A 22,260-nucleotide genomic window follows, 5' to 3' on the forward strand; every position below is an offset into this window, starting at 1 on the left:
GAAGATTAATTCAAGATGGATTAGAGACTTAAATGTTAGACCTAATACCATAAAAACCCTAGAAGAAAATCTAGGTAGTACCATTCAGGACATAGGCATAGGCAAGGACTTCATGTCTAAAACACCAAAAGCAACGGCAGCAAAAGCCAAAATTGACAAATGGGATCTAATTAAACTAAAGAGCTTCTGCACAGCAAAAGAAACTACCATCAGAGTGAACAGGCAACCTACAGAATGGGAGAACATTTTTGCAATCTACTCATCTGACAAACGGCTAATATCCAGAATCTACAAAGAACTCAAACAAATATAAAAGAAAAAAACAAACAACCCCACCAAACTTATTTTCTATAGCTCTATTCAACCCACAGTGCACTCCAGCAAAAGAAATGGCTTGCTCTACCCTGTAAATGCCCCCACGATCCTCTCCATGGCTTTGTTCTTCCTCTCTTCTTTGTGTAAAAGTCACCCAAGGATCTTTACTTACTTATTCCTGTATTATGTCACCTACTTTCTACCCAACACTAGTTATTCCTGTATATGACTCATATACCCACCATCAAGTGCTCCCTGAAAGCAAGATAGTACCTTGGATGGTGTTTCACATACATTCATTACTCAACAAACGTGAGTTTATTTATTCATTGAATGAATAATAAATCTCAAAGAATTCCATAGAAATTATAGAAGTTATTCCTAGTATATCAGAAATGATGAGGAAACAGCAAGACTTTGTAAGCAAAGACTTTAAAATACTTCTTATTTAAAATATATTATATATATGCCATTTCATATATATCAGAAATACATCAAAGTATTTCATGTGTGTGTGTATTACTAATGCAATGGCCCAACCTACAATTCCAAACTTATTTTCCACAGCGCTATTCAACCCACAGTATACTCCAGCAAAAGAAGTAGTTTGCTGTTCCCCATAGATGCCCTTATAAAATTCTGATTTATATATATGTGTGTGTGTGTGTATATATATACATACACACATTTGGATTATATTATACAATATATAATTGGGAAATAGAGAAAAATACATTCAGGTAATGATTAGTGACACCCCCAAGTATTTTCCATAGTAAGCTCTTGTTCAAAACCAAAAACTATTTCAGGTTTTATCAATTGTATTAGGTGAATATGGTTATATACAAAGATTTGCAACGCTTACTTTGAGTTCACTGATAGAAGAAAGTAAGCCAGCACCAAAGACTCTTAGCTGTCCATCTTGTTTACACAGACCAAACTCCACAGTAAAAAAGTAGCACTGCAAAAAAAATCAATATTATTCTCATACACTGAAGAATTCAACTTAAAACAAATTACAGTTCTTAGTCACTGACCCAAATACCCTAGAATAAAGTCCAAAATCCCAGTCCAGTTCACAAGTCTTTCTACCATCTGGCCTCATCCTAAACCAGTACTTCTCAAGCTTCTGTTCTGATGACTTTTACATACTATTAAAAATTAGAGGACCCCAAAGCCTTTTTTGTGCATGTATGTGTAGATTATCACTATCTATATTAGCCATATTAAAAATTAAAACTGAGGGGAAAATGCTTGCTAATTAATTTTAAAATTTAATAAACTCATTTTATGGTAACATAAATAATATTTTAATAAAAATAACTATATTATACAAAACAAAAAAGTAAGAAAAGTAGCATTGTTTTACAATGTTATAAATCTTTTTAATGTCTGGCCAGAGTACAGATGGAGTCTCGTGTCTGCTTCTGTATTTAACCTTTTGGGATATACTGTTTGAGTACATGAGTTATATCAGCCTCATGCAGTTATCTAGTTAGAAAAGGTTGAATATTTTAATAATCTTTTTTGGATAATTGTGGATATTCTTCTTTTACCCTGCATGAAGACTCAACAAGTGGGTAGAGATTTTTAAAGTTCAACTGCAATGCGGGATCTGAATTATGTCAATGAACTGCCTGTTACATTAAAATCCACTGTGTGCTTTGAATGGATCTTTCATCTAGGCATGATTTTGACCTCAAGGACCCCATAAAAGAGTCTCAGGGACCCCAAGGGTCCCCAAACCACAGCTTTGGAAGCACTTTCTTATTTCACACTGCCTTCCCCATGCTTGGACACTCTGCTCCCGCTTCTCGCTGTTTCTCCAGACACATTAAGCACCTCCTTGTCTTTCCTTGTGTGCCCTTATCCTGAGATGCATTTCCTTCCTTGCTCAGCACATCACTCATTTTCCATCAGCTAATCCAGATGTCCTTCTCCCAGGAAAACTTCCCCAGGTTCTCTATGCTCCCAGAGCAAGCTGAACTTTGCTACAGGCTATCTCATTTGACATAATTGTCTCCTCAAACAGTATATAAGCTCCTTAAAGGTAGAAACCAGGCCTTACTCATCTTTGTATTTCCAGCCCAGTGTCTTGTACCTAGTACTCAAAAACGTTTTAGCATAATTTTAAGGAAACCTATCTTTTTTATTGGAAAATAAAAGATAGATAACATATTATTGTAATCTTGTTTTTCTCTACCTTTTTTAAAGCTCATGTCTCCTTTTGATAAACCTTAAAATTTTACATCCTTCTTTAATGTTATTTGAATTAAAGATTATGAACGAAAACAAATTTTCTTTTCCTTTCTTTTCTTTTCTCTTCTTTATCCTTTCCTCTCTTTTTTTCTTCTTTTTTTTTTTTTTTTTTTTGAGACAGAGTCTCACTCTGTCCCCCAGGCTGGAGTGCAGTGGCGCAATCTCGGCTCACCGCAACCTCCAGGCAAAGACAAATTTTCTAATGGTCATTCTGAATATGTACTTTTAAACTACACAGATACTCATACACCCTACCCCAGGTGAAAATGAGTGATCTATACAGTTAATTCCAGATTTATACCGTTGCCAGTTTTTGAACAGTCTCCTCTGAAGCGCCAAGAGAAGCCAAGCCAATTTCTTGGGAGAATTGGGCAAAACTAGGTTCAGCCAAAAGCGGGACATGACCTAAGAGTTCATGGCAGGTATCTCTGAAACAGAGGTACAAGTTTGTCACGCTGCAGTGCTTAACATAAGTGCATAATCAACCATTCAATCAAATCGCAATCCAATATTTTATTCTAATGATCGGGTGATATTACTTTGGTAATGGATCACAAAGGACACTAACCAAATAAAGAAACAATTTTGGTTCAAAACCTTGGCCACTCACAGACACACATATAAGTGCATATCAGATATCTATGGACATCCACACGCCACCCCCACCTCCCAACCCTGCCACATACACACCCAAATCAGATCTCTGCTCAAATATCACCTTCTCACCAAGGCCTTCCCTGATCACCCTTTTCAAAACAGCAACACACACACACACATACACACACACACACACACACTCCCACCCACCTACACCCTCCTCCATCCCCCTTTCTCAGCTTTATTTTTCTCCATGGGACTCATCACCACTCGATGCAACATTTGCATACATTTACTGGTTTGTTTATTATCTATATCCCCCACTGGAATACAAGCTCTATGCAGGCAGAAATTTTTTTCTCATTTTTTTCAGTGTTACATTCCCTATGCTCAGAATAGCAGCTAGCACCTACTAGGTTGTCAATTAATAATAATAATAGCTAACACATAATAGAGCATGGAACATGTATTTCATGCCAGGCGCCATTCTAAATGCTTCACATATGCTAATTTATTTAATCCTCACAAACCAAAGGAAAAAAAAAAAAAACCATAAGGCAGATGCCATTATTATAAATAACTATTTGATGAATTCATGGCTGAAATAGAAGTACTTACGGCTCTGGGGTATAGAAGGGATCTGAACTGTGTCTCACATATTGAGTGCAGTGAAAAACTCGAAAGGCTAAACCTGATAAGAAATCTCTTGGTGATAAGTAACCAGCCACAGGACGGATGGAAAAACCTGTACGCTCTGCAAAGCAAAGGAGAAAACAAAGAAAATCTTTACCAGAATAGACCCCTGACTGCAGCATTTTAGTTCTGCTGGTGGCACCAAGTAACACTTTGATGGAGGACATGGAAACTAAAATTTATCATATGCATATTAAGGGCAACTAATTACTATTAAGCACTTGCTACGGCCAGGCAATGAGTTAGACCTTTTACATATCACATCTCCTTTCATGTTTACAACATGAGTTAAGGATGTTTCTTCTTATTGTGACAACTATGAAATGGAGGCTCAGAGACTCAATAATGTGCCGAAGTCCACACATTAGTTGATAAAGGTAGAATGACAACTCAGATCTCCTCATGCCATACAACACCTTGCTGTCTCCCTAAAGGGTTTATACTATCTCCTAGATATCTTCTTTTTGTTAAAACTCACTAACAAGATATATTCATTTAAATCAGAGCCATTTTTGAAGCTGTGCCATTTTTAGCCAGTACCATCTCTTGTAAAGTAGTCCCTTTCTTTTATCTAAACGGGATAGTGCTCTTCCATCTCCTAACAGCCAAGACTGCATGCATACTGCAAAAGAGGCCTGCCACTAGGATTCAGTGGCTTGGGAGACCTCTGTAAGCCCTAATCTTGGCCTTCATTTCAAACCCTCACAACTCTGGTATTCCAGTTCCATCCAGCTGTGTTGTGTTTGGATGCTCCCATTCCGATGGGCAGACTGCACTGTCCAGTAAAAAGTTCCATAGTGATAGAAATGCTCCATATCTGTGTTGTCCAGTAAGGCAACTACTAGCTGCATGTAGCCACTGAGCATTTGAAATGTGGTTAGTGTGACTGAGGAACCAACCTCTTGATTTAAATTTATTTTAGTTATTTAAATTTTAAAAAACCAAATGTGTCTAGTGTCTACCATTTTTGATAGTGCAGGTATTCCCTTCCAACTTTTGCTTGAACTTTCTGTTAGTTTTGATTTCTCTTTGATATTTGACCTTGAAGCATTTTCAGCAACACATTCTGCAGCCAGCCCAGGCTCCAGACCCTAAGAGAACAGCTTTCAGTTTTGTGTGCATAACAAAACATTTCCTCCAAATCTCATGCAAATTTGATGTTACAATTTCTGTAGTGTGTATTTGTCCATCTTTATAAGTCTATCAATGTTATATGCATTGGTTCTCTATCATCCTTAATCACTATTTTTCAAAAGTTAGTTTTTATAGAAACCAATTACATAATTTCTTCCCTTGTAGAAACTGTATTGCTCTTTCCTGTATATTTCTTCTAGTTTTGTGTATAGTTGTTGAATACTGTTAAGGAGTTAAATAGATATGTAGATTTTTAAAGTCTACGTAAGAAACTCAAAAAGACAGCAATTTCAGACCATGATGGAAAGAAACTAAACTCTTTTCAGTCACAGCATAACTTCTTTGTTTTCTCCACTATGGTAATCTGCTGAGATTATCTACTGAGATAAAAGGGAAAATTTATACTTCTTAAATACTGTAAACCCTTGGAGATAGATCACTGCTCCTTTTACTTCCTATACTAGCTAGAAAAACAGTAAAGAGGCCTGGACCAAACAAATATAAAGAACTAAAAGGAACAAAATTGTCCTTACCCTTTGTTTATGTCTCTACTAGCACCATCTTTTTTCTTGCTAAAATTATAAAATCTTAATGTGGAAAAGGTCTTTAACCTTCCCCAAGATGTTTGAATCTCCTCTACCAAATCCCTGGCAAATGGGTGTGGAGCTTTTGCACAAACATCCCCACGGATGAGGAACTAACCATCTCATAAGCCTGTTCTATTTTCAGATCACTCTTTAACAAGATATTCTCTATTCTGGGCCAAAAGCTTGAAGTTTCTATCCAACAGTCCTTTACTTTAGAGTTGCACAGTGATCCCTCTGTTATAAAGATCCTTCCAACTATCTAAATAAAGCTATAACAGCCCCTCAATCTCTAGGTTAAACACCCTAAGAATTCTTCAAATTTTGCTTTGTGATACAATTTCAAATCTCCTTATAATCCTGCTCACCTTCCTCTACCTTGGCTGCAGGTTATGATTATCCTTCAATGAGGTGCCCAATCCTGGATCCAATACACCAGGACAGAGTACGGGAAAATTCTGACCTCCCATATCACTACGTTTTATTCCTCTATTAAAAATGCTGTCATTGTCGGGCGCGGTGGCTCACGCCTGTTATTCCAGCACTTTGGGAGGCTGAGGTGGGTGGATCACTTGAGGTCAGAAGTTCAAGACCAACCTGGCCAACATGGCGAAACCCCATCCCTACTGAAAATACAAAAATTAGCCGGCTGTGATGGCAGGTGCCTGTAGTCCCAGCACTTTGGGAGGCCATGGCAGAAGAATCGCTTGAACCCAGGAGGCAAAGGCTGCAGTGAGCCAAGATAGCATCACTGTACTCCAGCCTGGGCAACAGAAAGAGAGACTCTGTCTCAAAAAAAAAAAAAAAAGCCTGTAATCCCAGCACTTTGGGAGGCCGAGACGGGCGGATCACGAGGTCAGGAGATCGAGACCATCCTGGCTAACACGGTGAAACCCCGTCTCTACTAAAAAAAAATACAAAAACTAGCCGGGCGAGGTGGCGGGCGCCTGTAGTCCCAGCTCCTCGGGAGGCTGAGGCAGGAGAATGGCGTAAACCCGGAAGGCGGAGCTTGCAGTGAGCTTAGATCCGGCCACTGCACTCCAGTCCGGGCGACAGAGCGAGACTGCTGCTCAAAAAAAAAAAAAAAAAAAAAAAAAAAAAAACAAAAGGCCGGCGGGCGTGGCCCCTCACGCCTGAATGCCCGAGCAATTGAGGGCCCGAGACGGGGCGATCACAAGGATTCAGGAAGATCGAGACCGATCATGGTGAAACCCCGTCTCTACTAAAAATAGCAAAAAAATTAGCCGAGGCGCGGTGGCGGGCGCCTTGTAGTCCCAGCTACTCAGGAGCGAGCGCAGGAGAATGGCGTGAACGCCGAGAGGCGGGAGTTTGCAGTGAGGCCGAGACGCGCCACTGCAACTCCAGCCTGGGCGAACAGAGCGAGGACTCCCGTCTCAAAAAAAAAAAAAAAATCTGTCATGATCAACAGAGTTCAGCAACCCCTTACAAAAAATTAATTAGCTTATTACCTTTTAAAAAGTTTGAAACATCTTCCAATTGTGGGATATTATCCTCCCGATATCCACAATATTTAGAAAGCAAAGGCAAGTTTTTGAGATATTCTCTGCAAGCATGGGTTGGGTAGAGTTTGTTGAGCTCTTGGAATACGGTTCCCCAGGTCTTAATCTCCTCTTCAGTGAATTCAACCTTCGGAATGGGGTCTCCACTAATGAGATAAAGGGAAGGAGTTGTTTTGAATTAGCATTTAATAAATAATGGCACTTATTTCACTTTCTACTTACCAAATGAACACAATTTATTCTATTCACTTATTTTATTATCTCAAAGTTGGCTACATTTTTAAAAATATACTTACTATTTATAGTTCATAGCCAAGTCCGCAAAATACTTTCGACGTTTACGGTAGACATTGTCTTTGAAGCCCTGATAATTAAAGATATGTTTTTAAATATCCATACTAAGAAAACTTGACAAATGATATTTGGGAAACATTTCATTATTGCTAGAGCTATTACATTAAAGGGCTACATAATTGCTACTATGAGCAAGCATTATTTAGAGATTTATGATCATTTTTATTTTAAAGTCAATGTTACATGACAGCTTTATACTCCAGTAGCTACAAAGATAAAAGATATAATGGATACAAAGATAGTGTAGTGGCTACAAAGATAAAACAGTTTAAAGAATAAGGAAACCACCATCCCAGTTAAATACATGGCTCTTTTCCAAGGGTGAGGGTTTTTTTTCTTTAATCATTTGACTATATCTTCAGTTATATTTATCCATAATAGTAATTAATAATAAAAAGTAATTAATATTTGAAATAGTGACTTAACTGAATCTAGTCTTAGATTTTATCACAAAATGCAAATATATTTGCCATTTGCAAAAACAATGATGATTTAAACAGCAGACAAAATAGTAACATTAGAATTTATACTCATGAAAAAAATTTTTTTTAGACAAAATGGCTGAGTGTGGTGGCTCACACCTGTAATCTCAACACTTTGGGAGACCTACGAGGGCGAATCACTTGAGCCCAGGAGTTTGAGACCAGCCTGGGCAACAAAGCAAGACGCTGCCTGTACAAAAAAAAATTAAATAACAATTGTAACTAGCCAGGTGTGGTGGTGCATGCCTGTTGTCCCAGCTCCTTGGGAAGCTGAGACAGGAGGATGGCTCAGCCCAGGAATTCTAGGCTGCAGTGAGATATGGTGGTGCCACTGCACCCCAGCCTGGGCAATAGAGGGAGACTCTATCATAAAAAAAAAAAAAAAAACAAAATAAGAAATCAAAAATCAAAGCCCAGGAGAAAATAGCCAAAAATGTAAACAATGGGAAAGAAGAGGACACCTGAAAAGAGAGAATGAGACTCATCTCTTTAACACAGATCTATGAGGGAGCACAGATTTACTATGATTTGTGCTAAAATCTGGAAAAACAAATATGAACAAAGCAGTCTGGGGCTTAAAGGAGTTTACATGAACCTGTTATTGTAAAATGATACAATAAGTGTCTCATCATATTGCACAGATATGTACAGAACGGCACGCACACTTAAAACGACTGTGTGGTTCAGGGAAGGATTCCCAGTGATTACTCTCAAGCTAAGACACAAAAGAGGAGGGGAAATAGCACAGTGATTAAAACAAACAAACAAACAAACAAACCCAGCATGTTGTGCCTAAGAAAATACAAGCAACCTCATGTTGCTCAAACTTGGAGAGCAAGGCGGAGCATGTTGAAACTAGTTGGGGTCTGCAAATTAAAGGTCCATTAAGGAGCTTGGAGTTTAGCCGTGGGTATTGGGAACCCACTGGTGTTTTTTGAATAACAACTTTATTGAGGTATAATTCACATACCATAAAATAACCATTCAGTGGTTTTTAGATGTCCACAGAGTTAAACAACCATCTCCACCATCTAATTTCAGAAAGATTTTGTCCCCCCCAAAAAAACACCATGCTCTCCACCCCAACCCTCCCCAGCTCCTGGCAACCAGTAATCCACTGTCTGTTTCTATGTATTTTTCTGTTCTGGACATTTCATATAAATGGAATCATACAATACGGGACCTTTTGTGACTAGCTTCTTTCATTTGCCATAATGTTTTCAAGGTTCATCTATGTTGCGGCACATACCAGTGTTCCATCTCTTTTTACGGCCAATGATATTTGCTTATATAAATATACCATACTTCATCTATTTATCAGTAAATGGACATTTGGGTTGTTTCCACATTTTTGCTATTATGAATAATGCTGCTACAATCATTTGTGTATATGTTTTTGTATGGACATATATTTTCAATTCTTTTAAGTATGTACCTAGGAGCCATTGGTGATTTTTAAGAGAGAAGATGAATAATAGTCATATTGAGGTTTTAGATCATTCTAATGAGGATAAGGAGGAGGTGTTTGAAGATGACAAGGCTAGAGGAAGGAAGACCAGTTAAGGGATGTGGTCGTAGGGATGAATAAGGAACACATTTAAGAAATACCTAGGAGGTGAAAATCAGCAGGACTTGGTAGATCAGTAAAACTGATGTACTCACCTTTCCATAAACATGCCCCAGATTTTCTTGCCTCTGAACCTTTGTTCATACTGTTCCCTCCTGAATTGTTCTTCCTTTCCATCTCTTATCTGCTGAAATCTTTTAAGGCCCAGTTGAAATGTTGCCTTTCTCTGATCTCTTCAGCTAGAAGTGTTTGCTCTCTTATGTACATTTTGAGGCAATTTTTTCATGAAGCAAAATTTTCACATAGTGTGCTTTTTATATTTTATCTTGTGTGTGTTTGTTAATATATGTGTGCTTTAGCTTTTCAACTAGACTACATGCTCCCTTCTGGCAAGTACTGCAATTAATTGCAATCGTTACTCAATAAGATTATAAAATAATTGGATACATCATCTGGTGGCTGTCTAAGGTAGTATACAAAGGTCACGTTCACACAGCTAACACGTGAGAGAAGCTACATTAAAGCCCTGGTCTGTTCAACTTCACAATCGCACTCTCTTCTCTCCTCCCCTCCCAGAAATGCTCTAGATTTACTAATTCTCCAACTCTTGCCTGTACTGTACAATTTTCTCAGGAAACAACTTCCTAGTTCATCAACTGCCTAATAAACCAATCATGCTGGGCAGTGTGGGTGGCAAGTCTTTCTCTGGCCCGCTTTTACTTATCTCCCTGTCCAATAACCCATGCCCATTTAAATAAAAACTGCAGATGCTATCTTCATTTTAGTATAACCTTTTGAATAGCTCTTAATAATAGGAATGCTGGGCATGGGACAGATATTTTGGAACAAATGAAGCTCTACGTTTTTCAGGCAGTTAGTCTCAATTCCACCAATATAGAGGTCTACTAACACTTGTTGAAATCTTGATTAAAACAATATCTCATTTAGTCTAGAAAAAAACACTTTCTCTAAAAGTTGCCCTTAATTTTAGTTTGCTTTGAATTGTTTTATAAATATATTTATTAAAAATACTTACAGGGTGCTAGCTTATGTCTGTTATCCCAGCACTTTGGGAGACCGAGGCGGGTGGAACACCTGAGGTTGGGAGTTTGAGACCAGCCTGGCCAACATGGTGAAACCCCGTCTCTACTAAAAATACAAAAATTAGCTGGTGTGGTGGTGGGCACCTGTAATCCCAGTACTTGGGAGGCTGAGGCAGGAGAATCACTCGAACCCGAGAGGCAGAGGTTGCAGTAAGCCTAGATCGTGCCACTGCACTCCAGCCTGGGCAACAGAGCAAGACTTGGTCTTAAAAAAAAAAAAAGAAAATACTTACAGGATGGTCTGCATCTAGTTCAGATCCATACATCAGAACTCTGTTGGCACAACGGTCCAGGTCAGAAATCTTCTTTGGAAACCAAGGAACAGTTTCCATACCTGAAAATTAAAAAAAAAAAAAAAAAAAAAAAACACTAAAAGTTGAAGAGACATTTTTAAAACAAAAAAAAAAGAAAAATAAAATTCAATTGGATGAGAGTTTTAATTTAAGGTTGTACATCAAGGCAAGATTTGTACAAGTTAAGTAAATTGCCCTATTTCTAAAAAGTAAAATTTATTCAAAATTTCTGAACTTTAATTTTTTTTTGAGTCTTCAGATTGATGTTCTAAGTTTTGGAGAAATACTGTACTTTAGAAACAGACTAAAAGTTTTAAAAATGCTTAAGCTACATATTTAGTTATTCTACAAAAGCAGAAAAAAGATGCACAACTTTATTTATAGACCAAGGTACAAACTTAATAAAAATTTTATTTATTTTTGCCAGTGGAAAAGGTCTTAGAAATCATTTGTCTTTGCCACCTTGATCTTCTCACCATTCCTCAGACACACAAGCCCTATAAGACCATGGGGTTTTATAAATGCTACTCTTCTGTCTGGAATAGCTATTCCACTCCCATTGCCTGCCCCACCCTGCCCTTCTGTTTTCCTGAGAATATCCTTCATATACTTCAAGACCCAAATCTAATGAGATCTTCTCATTCCGCAAAGCCTTCCCTGACCCTGTAGACAGAGCTAATTATCTGTTCCCTGGGTTCCTGTGACTTTATGTCTCTCTCTAAAGGCTTTTACTACGTTTTATTATAATGTACCTGTTTATATGTCTGTCTTACATGAAAGACTGGAAACAACTGTAGGGTGGAGACTGTATCTTTTGTATCCTTATTTCTTAGTAGAAATATCTGTCACAAGGCTGGTGTATCAACTGAACTATTTAGTCATCTATACACCTCTGCATTTTACAGATGAGGTAATCAAATTCCAGAGAGGTAATTTACCCTAGGTAATGCACTCCTCTTGGAAGACAGAGGACTAGAACTCAGCTCTTCTTGCCCCAGCATATTGCTCTTTCTAACATACCCAGGAGTGATATTCAAGGGATTTAACAACAAATACAACAGGAGCAGTAATCACCCAAAATAGACATCAGCAGAGTCCCAGGCTTCTGCTCTGCAAAGTGTTAACCCTTTAGTTGTTAATGATGGGTGTGGGATTTCCTGGTGGGGGGGGGCGGTCTCTGGAGCAACAGAGGCTTCAGGCATGGTGAAGAGCCCTCAAGGGACTTGGGGAAGCAGCTCTCTGCCAGCCAGAAGTGGAGATATATCAGTATTTTAATAATTATATAGCTGTACAAACGCATAGTAGATGAATAGCAGTCCTGATTACACCTTAAATATTGTGGACAGAATCTGAAGAGATTATTTTAGATTGAGTACCATATATAAAATGTACCTAAATTATCCATTTGTCTTTTGCCTCGAGTGAACTTCAAGGATGTTTTCACCAGTAGAGATCTTAACCTTTATCTTTGCTACCTGAGTATCTGAAACTTTAGAAGGCTTTACTGCTTTCTCATTTGCTTTTGGAAGGAATGCTGTACATCAGTTGTTCCTGGCCTTTTTGGCACCAGGAAGTGGTTTTGTGGAAGACAATTTTTCCAAGAATGGGGAGGCGGGAGATGGTTTCATCAGGCATTGGATTCTCATAAGAAACACACAACCTAGATCCCTCGCACACGTGGTTCACAATAGGGTTCACACTCCTAGACAGAGCTCAGGCGGTAAGGCTCGCCGGACCTGCTGCCCACTGCAGCTGTGCAGCCTGGTTCCTAACAGGCCGTGGATGATTCCCCTGCTATACATATTGTGTGTCATTTCATAGTTGTCAGCAACTGTCAAAATTTGCAACAAATTTAAATATTCATTTACTATCTGCTAGATGCCAAGTCTTATGAGACTTACTAAGTGCTCAGGGATTGTGAATTAGAGGTTTTTCAAATCAAGAAATGTTGATGCTTTGGAATGAGAGATAATCAATCCCTGAATATGCCAAATTGTGTTGTCTTTCTTCTTTCTTTCTTTCTTTCATTCTTTCTTTCTTTCATTCTTTCTTTCTTTTTTTCTTTCTGCCTGCCTTCCTGCCTTCTTTCTTTCTTTCTTTCTTTCTTTCTTTCCTTTCTTTTTTTTTTTTGACAGGGTCTTGCTCTGTCACCCAAACTGGAGTGCAGTGGCATGATCTCAGCTCGGCTCTACAGCCTCAACCTCCTAGGCTCAGGTGATCCTCCCACCTCAGCCTCCAGAGTAGCTGGAACCATAGGTGCATGCCACCACACCTGGCTAATTTTTGTATTTTTTGCAGAGACTGGGTCTCTCCATGTTGCCCAGTCTGGTCTTGAACTCCTGGACTTAAGCGAGTCTGCCTTGGCTTCCCAAAGTGCAGGGATTACAGGCATGAGCCAGCACACCCAGCTGTTTCTTATACTCAAGATTTTCTTTTTCATTTCTCTCACACTAGATCAAATGTTGCTTTATAATTTTTCTTTGGTATCTTGAACAACTATATTTTGTGTTCCCTTCAATACCAGACTATAAGCAATTTGGAGAGATTGTGTTTTATTATTTTCATGTTTTCAAGATAAATATAAGATTGAACACACATCTGGTGTTTCATCTTCTAAGTAGTATTTTCACCTTTCGAACTTACCATCTTCCTTCACAGTAAAATTATCTGGTGTATTCACAGAGAGAACATTGGTATGAGACTTTAGCAGATGAAAAATATCATTCAATTGTTCTCTGTTGATGTCACAGTCAACAAAAATCTCAAATTCTGAGTTTCTTCTTTTTGATTTTCGGGACTCGATATGTAACAGATTCACATGCTTCTCCTGTGTAAAGCACAGGGTAAAGATTTCATGTAACTGCCTCAAATGTTAATAGTCTTTGAGCAGGCTACTTTCATTACCACTAAAAATCAGATTCAGACTTCTCAGAACAGCTAAAGGGAAAAGGCTGTTTTAGTGCTGCCAACAACAAAATCATTCCTTCTTAAAAATTATGTACTGGTCAGAAAAGTTTTCAAAATTCATCCCACCCTCCAGAAACCAATAAAATAACACACACTAGAGGTCCTTCAGATTGTCAGAATTAATCAGAATTCAAATTAAAATATTATTAAGTTTCCTGGCAAAGAGGAATCTTTTGAAAATTCTCATAAATAAAAGCTAGTTTTCAAAAAATGATACCAATGTTAGTCCTGGAGAAAGAAGAGTTTCCCTTTCAAAAATTCATTTAATAAAATTAGATGAACAGCTTGAGCACAGAGTATTTAATACCTCAAATCTCTTAAGCTACATTCTTAGTAACAGCTGAACCAGATCTCCTCTTCTGACCTCTTCCAAGTCAGCCTAAGATGGGGGTGCTGTGTGTAGAAGTGTGGGAAGAGGGTATGTTCTCTTTCCAATTTGGGTAGCTGAGGAAGAGTGCTGGGGACATGATAATGAAACATGAGAACCAATCACCCAATAGTTTTTTCATCTAAAAAAATGAGAAAGTTAGAGCAGATAATCTCCAATACTAACCAGTGCATCCTAAAATAACTTAATGAACACCCATGCAACTAGGTGAGAGCTGCGAAGAATATAAAGGAAAGACATAAAGGTATTTACATTCTAGTTGGCTAACACACGGAAGATTAAGAAAATAAAGTAAAGAGTGTTCAGATGCAGATGCTCGGCAAAGGGAAAAGCATTACGACTTAAGAGAGAGTAGAAAGTTTCATGGAGCAGGCGGGAACTTAATGAATCTTAAAGAATAGATAGAATAGGTCAGGCGTGGTGGCTCACGCCTGTAATTCCAACACTTTGGGAGGCCAAGGTGGAAAAATCACTTAAGCCCAGGAGTTCAAGACCAACCTGGACCACGTAGCAAGACCCCGTCTCTACAAAAAAATAATAAATTAGCCAGGTGTAGTGGCACACACCATAAGTCCCAGCTACTTGGGATACTGAGGTGGGAGGGTCACTCAAGCCCAGGAGGTTAATGCTACAGTGAGCCGTGATTGTGCCACTGCACTCTAGCCTGGGTGACAGAGTGAGACCCTTTCTTAAAAAAAAAAAAAATTCAGGGAACGTGAGCTAACAAGAAAGAGGAGTGAGTGACTGAGGATGTTAGGAAATTAGAATAGGCAGGGTTATCTGGGAACATAGAATTTATCACGGAATCAATAGAAGTCAGTTATAAAATATACTGGGATTGATCAGGTATAGAGAAGAGTTTCATTTCATCTATTTCTTATACATTTTTACATTAATAATGCATTTGTAAATATTTTCTAAATGATGACTTGAATAAATATAAAGCCAAACTATGTTTTCAGAGGAAAAAATAAAAGATACAAAACGTCAATTGTTCCTAAATTTAAATCTCAATGGAATTTGGTGAGGAAATGTAATTAAATAATTTCAAAGTTCATCTGGAAGAAAAACACAGTCTGGAAAATTCAGATAAAGTAGAATTAGTACGTGAAACATTCCCTATCCGTCATTTCAATTACAGAAACAGACGCATAGAGAGGTTAAGCAGTTTGGCTAGAAGCACACAGGAGACAAGTGTCAGAGCCAGAATTCAAATCTAGGCTGTCCAGGTCCACAGTCCATGCATTTAAACACTATGCTGTAATCCTCTTGCACAAGAAAGGAAGAGTCACAAAGGTGGATTATATGGCTCTTCTTCAAACAGTATTTACATAATCTTAATAATAAAAACATTAAAGATTGACAGAGCCAAAAACCGGGACACAAATGCATTGGGAAGACGAGTGGAAAGGAAGTTGAAGAGGCCATCGGAAGGGGAGTTGTGTCAAGAAACCTAAATTTTTGCTTCATTGTTGAAAATCAATAGATAATTATCTATAATTTTAGAAATCAAGAAGTAGAAGCAGAATAAGCATATAATTTATAAGTGTGGAAGGAAATATTAGAAAAATAGTCTAAAGAGTTGAAAATGGTTGCCTCCACAAGGTGGGGGATAAGTAAAATGGATGGAGACATACCCGGAGAATACCATGTAGCAGTTAGAAGAATGAATGAGATGTTCACACAACAGTGTGCACAGGTCTTAAGAACACAGTGCTGCATGGGAAAAAGAATCTTTATCGCACAATATGATTATATAAATTACGAATATATGCACGCACAAAAACTACATATTCTGAAGTGTAGATAAAAGTAATTCAATGTATATATCAAACATACGAGAGCAGTTCTCTATCAGAAGAGAGAAATGGAGATAGACTTGAAGAATTAAATAAAACAGGAACAGGTCGCACAAATCAACAATGATAGTGTACACGTGATTTAATGAGTGTGATTAACTCAAGCTTCTGCACATAAGGTTGCAAAAAAATTAAATGGAACTTAGGAATGAAGAGAGATGGAGCAAAAGACTGCTTTTTTAAAAATATGTTTTATGGTATGGGTTGAGTTGTTCTTAAGCTATGCACAATTATTTTTTGATTAAAAATTAAATTTAAAAAGTTGATGGAAGAAGACACACAGGTATTTTATTTAAAGACTCAAAAGTAATCAATAGAACAGCTAAAAGTAATAATACAATTATCAGATTTGGAAGGACTGGGAGAGGGAAGGGAGGGAGGTGGTATCAGTATCATTGTTCATAATAGAAAGTAAATGAATATAGTGTGAAGTTGATAACTCGAAAAGACATATAAGAGCAATGTTCAGGTTTCACAAACTCACCACCAAAAAAACTAAAGGCCGGAAATAGTTAAAAGAGGTTGCCTGTGGGGAGTGGGACTGAGAATATGGTACGTGTTAGGTAAGAAAACTGATGCTTTTCATTACAAGCTCTTCTAGACTATCTATATTTCAGATTTTTAATTCTTTGAAATATTCTTTGCAAACAGCTATATAATAGTATGTCATATGATTTTTAACATAGCTAACATCTATTGATCACTTACTTTGTACTGTACCATCCTAAGCACTTTAGAGATATTAACTGTACTAATGCTCACAATGACCCTGTGATGTAGGTACAGTTCTCATTTTATGGACATAAATCCTGAAGTGTGGAGAGATTAATCAGTTTGCCCACGACCACCCAGGTAATCAGTGACAGCGCAAGGATTTGAATTCAGGTGGTCTGTCTCTGGAGACCAGAGCTTAACCACAGTGGTGTTCCGCTAGCACAATTCAACATCCCCTATATTAGGACAAGTGGATTATTTATAATTTTTAGTTCCTATAAACAATACATCTTTGTGTGTCCCTGAGCCCTTAAACTCAGTTAGGGCCCCCAAGTTCAATATCACAATATCTGGTACTTCTGTTTCATGTCACTTTACACATAGTAATTATTCACTTATAGCAGTTGTTTGTTTAGTGTTGCCTTCCCCACTAGATTATATACTCTGTGAGAACAGGCACTGTGTTTACTTCATCCAGCTCCACATCCTTAGTGTCTGGTGTGGTACCTGACACATAGTAAGGACTCAATAAATATTCATGTTCTGCTTGACTGATCCATATTTTTAAGACAGATTTATGAAATTAGAATTATGGGTCAAAAGTATGAACATTTTAAGGCTCATAATCCATATTACCAGATAGTTTCCCTACATGGTACACAAATTTACCCTCGTGCCAAAGGTGCATTGGAGGGTAATGCACCTCCAATGCAATGAAGCTCTGACAGTAGGGGACAGTGTCACTATAGAATCTTTGCTACATGAAAATAATATCATTAAATATACTATGACTATATCATTAAATCTCAAGTATATAATTAAAAATGTCTGATTAAATATCAATAAAATTTTAATACTTTATTAAAATTAAAATTTGCTTCTCTAAAATCTATGAAGTGAATTTTTTCTCCCCCATTTCCCAAAGTAGCTATTTGTATCTCTTCTTCTGTAAATTGTTTGTATCCCTTGTTAGAATTCAGCACTATTTTAGAAATGCAAGTTCTTAACAAATGTTTGTACTCCACCTCCGAAGAATTTGCAATAATTTATCATATATTTATATATGTATATGTATATAAAAATATAGAACTTCATAGTTATGATAAACAGGTACATATAGAGAGAGAGAGAGAAAAAAAATCTATACCCAGGCTAGAGTGTAGTGGTGTGATCATAGCTCACTCACTGTAACCTTGGACTCCTGGACTCAAGCAATTCTCCCACCCCAGCCTCCCAGGTAGCTGGAGCTACAGGTGTCCACCACCTCACCCAGCTAAATTTGTTTTTGTTTTTTTTTTTAAGAGATGGGGTCTTGCTATGTTGCTCTGTATTTTAAATACAGTTTTAGAGATTCATTTCTAGAAGAATTTTGTGCAAAAATATGGAAAATACTTACCTGAAATATTTTCAGGGCTTTTATAAGTCCTCCAACTTCATTCTTTAAGGAAAAAATGAGACTTGCTCTTCCCCTTTCTAAGGAATGGTCTTTGTTCTCCTTATTGTCTTCAATCATGATGAATTTGGAGTAATTCTCTAAAACTAAAGTATGAAAACAAAGACAAAGGGCTAAAAAAGAAGGTGCACAATGCAGACAATATTTGATAACTAAGGCCTAATTTACTTCTGGAAGCTTCAGTTTCTTAACCTTTTATAGAACCTAGATATGCAGATAAGCTTTGCAAGAATCTAGTGAGACCAAAATAAGATGAAACTTCGCCTGACACCTGCCTAGAACAGAATAGGCACACGATACATGTTAGTAGTTCCCTTTCGTGTTTTTCTAAACCAATCCCTCTTTTAGGGCATGACTCAAGCCTGCTGGCTTCTTGTAGTCTTTCCAACTATTGTAGCCTGAACTAGTCAAGAAGGCCTACTTCCTCCCCGCCCTGTCCACAATCTTAGCACTTCATTATACCAGGTCTCAAATGGTTTCCCCAAATGTTTTATTTGAACATATCTCACCTTCTGACAAGGCAGCAAGCTCCTCCAGAGTGGGGACAAGGCTTTCTATTTATTTTGTAAACTAAAGGCCTGGCCAGCTCTAGACATATGTGCATTAGATGGATAACTGCTAGCCAGGAGAATTCTAGCTCTGCTTCTCAGAAGATGAACCAGATATCTACTTTGGTATCTTCTCAACCACTTATTTACACTGCAAAACAGTGTAAGGAAATATGTGGAATGTGAAGTCAGATATATCTAATTACTGGCCTCATGTTTATCAGTGTATGACCTCGGGCATGCTACTTAACCTTTCTAATATAAAACTAAGTTACCAAACAGCTACCGGAACTCGTAACATACAAAATTCCCACTCGTTGTAAAACACCATAATGTGGCGTGCTATTCTGAGATTTTCCTCATGGAAGAAACTAGGATATTTCAGGTACCAAGAAGAGTTAGAGACACATAATTCAAAATTTAACCAACATTTATGAATTCATTGGGTTCAAGTTCCCAAAACTATGAAGATTTTTAAATTATGCCAAATTAGTCTCTAGAATTAAAACAATTTCTACTTCAAATGCTATAAAACTAAATAGCCAGTTAAACTGAATAATTATGTGGATTTTTCTGTGATTCAAACAATTACTAATGGTAAAATGAATAAAATTTCAACCCAACACATTCACATGTGTAAAGCACCACAGTCAAAGTTAGGGCAGTAAAACTTTTAAAACAAGAATAGTAAAATTTTAAAGAAATTTAAAATTTTACTTTTAAAGAAAAGTAAAAATTTTAAAACAATTCTTTGTCTCCAAAGAATTCACACACTTGTTTATGGGGAAGGAGAAAATGGAAGACAGACTTCTCAATAAGTACAAAGAAGCAGAAGAGAAGGGACACTGAGATCCCAGCCATGATACCCAAGGAGTACGCTCAACCACCCCTCACCTTCCCATCTCCCCACCTCCCCACCTCTTTGATCAATATCCCATGTGCTTCTAAAGATGACTGAATACAGCTTCTAGCCCATCCATGAGTCTCTGCTGAGAAAGGATTTATGGATGAGAAGCAAAAGATCTTATGAGATTTTCCACTTCAAAGGAAGTGACCATTTCTCAAGGTAAACTTAAGTATAAACAGAAAATACCAAATTGGTGACTCGGGGGCTAAAAATTCAGGGATGGTCTCAGATAAGCATTCTCAAAATGCTTTTAGGGATATGAAAACCTTCAGAAATGTTTGTTACCCATTCAATTACCACTCACAGATTGACTTTTCTTATTAAACACAGAGTATGGGTGACGTTGTCCTATAGTGTGCAAATGTAAACAATAAGAGAGATGCAAAATAATATAACAAATTGCTAGTAATAAATCTTTCTGTAAATCCATCTAGGCAAGTCATAATCTTTATGAGTATCAATCTCTTTATTTGCAAACTTAGAGGGAGGATAATCAACACCACTCTCATGATTATAAGGAGGATTAAATATATATAAACTTATTGTTATGAGAATTAAATAGTTATAATTTATATAAAACTCTTGGAACAGTTGCTAACCTACACTAAGTACTCAATAAGTATTATCTCAAATAATGGGGAATATGTCCCAAATTTTCCAGTCTTCAAAAAAAGAGAAAATGTTAAAGTAATGAAATAGACATTCTAAACACCTCTGGCTAAGAATTTTTCTTGCCCTAGGAATTAGGCATTTTACAAGATGATTAACATATTTCTTATAATAGCAAGCATGTGGAAAAGTTGCTTTATGATATAAAATGTCAGTATTGTTTTATATCAAGGTGATTTCAGTTTCATTAATTTATTATAAAATCCCTAAAGTGTATTAAATTCCAAATCTCAAGCAAACAATTCAGCAGTTTTTTTGCAAACAAATAGACAAAGACCCCAAAGTAAAATGTACTGAGTTAGCCTGTATTTACTGAGTCCTCATGTTTCCTGATACCGTCACCATGACATGCAGAAGGAAGAGGATTCTGCAAATATAAGCTATTTCCTGGCCAACCACTAGCTTCATCATGTACATCAGCTTTAAGAACTGGGAGCAAGTATCAGGGAACAGTAAAGAAAAGTTACCACTGATTTTTTCCAGTCAGTGGTAACACCAACAGAATTCTAGATCTTCTGATAATTTGTCTTTCAACAATCTCTTGGAGCTTGGAATAAAACTCTTCATATGAAACTATATGAGGCCAGCCGCAGTAGCTCATGCCTGTAATCCCAGCACATTGGAAAGCCAAAGCGGGTGGATCACTTGAGGTCAGGAGTTGAAGACCAGCCTCGCCAACATGGTGAAAAACTGTCTCTACTAAAAATACAAAAATTAGCCTGGCATGATGACACATGCCTGTAATCCCAGCTACTCGGGAGACTAAGGCACAAAAATCATTTGAACCCAGGCGGCAGAGTTTGCAGGGAGCCAAGATCGTGCCACTGCACTCTGGCTGGCCAACAGAGTGAGACTCCATCTCAAAACAAACAAACAGACAAACGACAACAACAACAAAAACTATTATGAAGAGTCTGGGCAACATAGTGAGATGCTGTATGAACAACAACAACAACAAAAATTGTTTAAGTTAGCCGGGCATAGTGGCTTTCACCTGCAGTCCCGGCTACTAGGGAGGGAGGCTGAGGCAGGAGGCTTACTTGAGCCCAGGAGTTCTAGGCTGCAGTGATCCATGATCATGCCACTGCAGTCCAGCCTGGGTGACAGAGTAAAGCCCCGTCTCTTAAAAAAAAAAAAAATGAGGATTTCCTTCAATTTTCAAAACTGGCTCCTAAGCTCTCCTGGAAGTTGCTATTGTGAGAAGGTACTAACAGTCATGGCTCCATCCCTTTAGGGTTCACAATTATTTTCTTTACCTGATTCTTGAATGGATCAAGCTTTGTGCCAACATCTCCTTAAAGGGTGTGGGGAGAGGAGGGTGAAGGATACATTAATTGAAATTTATGATATGCAAGGCATTTATATTATTTTGATTTATTTAAAGACATACATTATTATATTAAGATGTGAGTGGCGGCCGGGCGCGGTGGCTCAAGCCTGTAATCCCAGCACTTTGGGAGGCCGAGACGGGTGGATCACGAGGTCAGGAGATCGAGACCATCCTGGCTAACACCGTGTAAACCCCGTCTCTACTAAAAAATACAAAAAACTAGCCGGGCGAGGTGGCGGGAGCCTGTAGTCCCAGCTACTTGGGAGGCTGAGGCAGGAGAATGGCGTAAACCCGGGAGGCGGAGCTTGCAGTGAGCTGAGATCCGGCCACTGCACACTCCAGCCTGGGCGATAGAGCGAGACCCCGTCTCAAAAAAAAAAAAAAAAAAAGATGGGGGGGCCTCACACCTGTAATCCCAGCACTTTAGGAGGCTGAGGTGGGCGAATCACGAGGTCAAGAGATTGAGACCATCCTGGCCAATGTGGTGAAACCCCGTCTCTACTAACAATACAAAAATTAGCTTG

The 22,260-nt window shown here is 37.9% G+C and overlaps 1 protein-coding gene across 5 annotated transcripts in view; it reads right to left on the reverse strand.

Moving 5' to 3' along the window:
* Window positions 1-22,260, reverse strand: part of TPH1 (tryptophan hydroxylase 1) — a 29,374-nt gene that overhangs the window by 4,830 nt on the left and 2,284 nt on the right. For all 5 annotated transcript variants that reach the window (XM_017870198.1, XM_017870194.1, XM_017870186.1 and 2 more), the window contains 8 exons: window positions 18,226-18,368; window positions 13,545-13,728; window positions 10,842-10,942; window positions 7,399-7,466; window positions 7,052-7,248; window positions 3,790-3,925; window positions 2,876-3,002; window positions 1,181-1,276 (listed from right to left, as the gene is read on the reverse strand). In XM_017870198.1, the coding sequence (XP_017725687.1) occupies window positions 1,181-1,276; window positions 2,876-3,002; window positions 3,790-3,925; window positions 7,052-7,248; window positions 7,399-7,466; window positions 10,842-10,942; window positions 13,545-13,728; window positions 18,226-18,342 (1,026 nt within the window). In that variant the 5' untranslated portion in view covers window positions 18,343-18,368. The remainder of the gene's footprint in view (window positions 1-1,180; window positions 1,277-2,875; window positions 3,003-3,789; window positions 3,926-7,051; window positions 7,249-7,398; window positions 7,467-10,841; window positions 10,943-13,544; window positions 13,729-18,225; window positions 18,369-22,260) is intronic.

The sequence above is a fragment of the Rhinopithecus bieti genome, unplaced genomic scaffold (assembly GCF_001698545.2).
Source record: "Rhinopithecus bieti isolate Rb0 unplaced genomic scaffold, ASM169854v2 scaffold_986, whole genome shotgun sequence".
Lineage (NCBI taxonomy): Eukaryota > Metazoa > Chordata > Mammalia > Primates > Cercopithecidae > Rhinopithecus > Rhinopithecus bieti.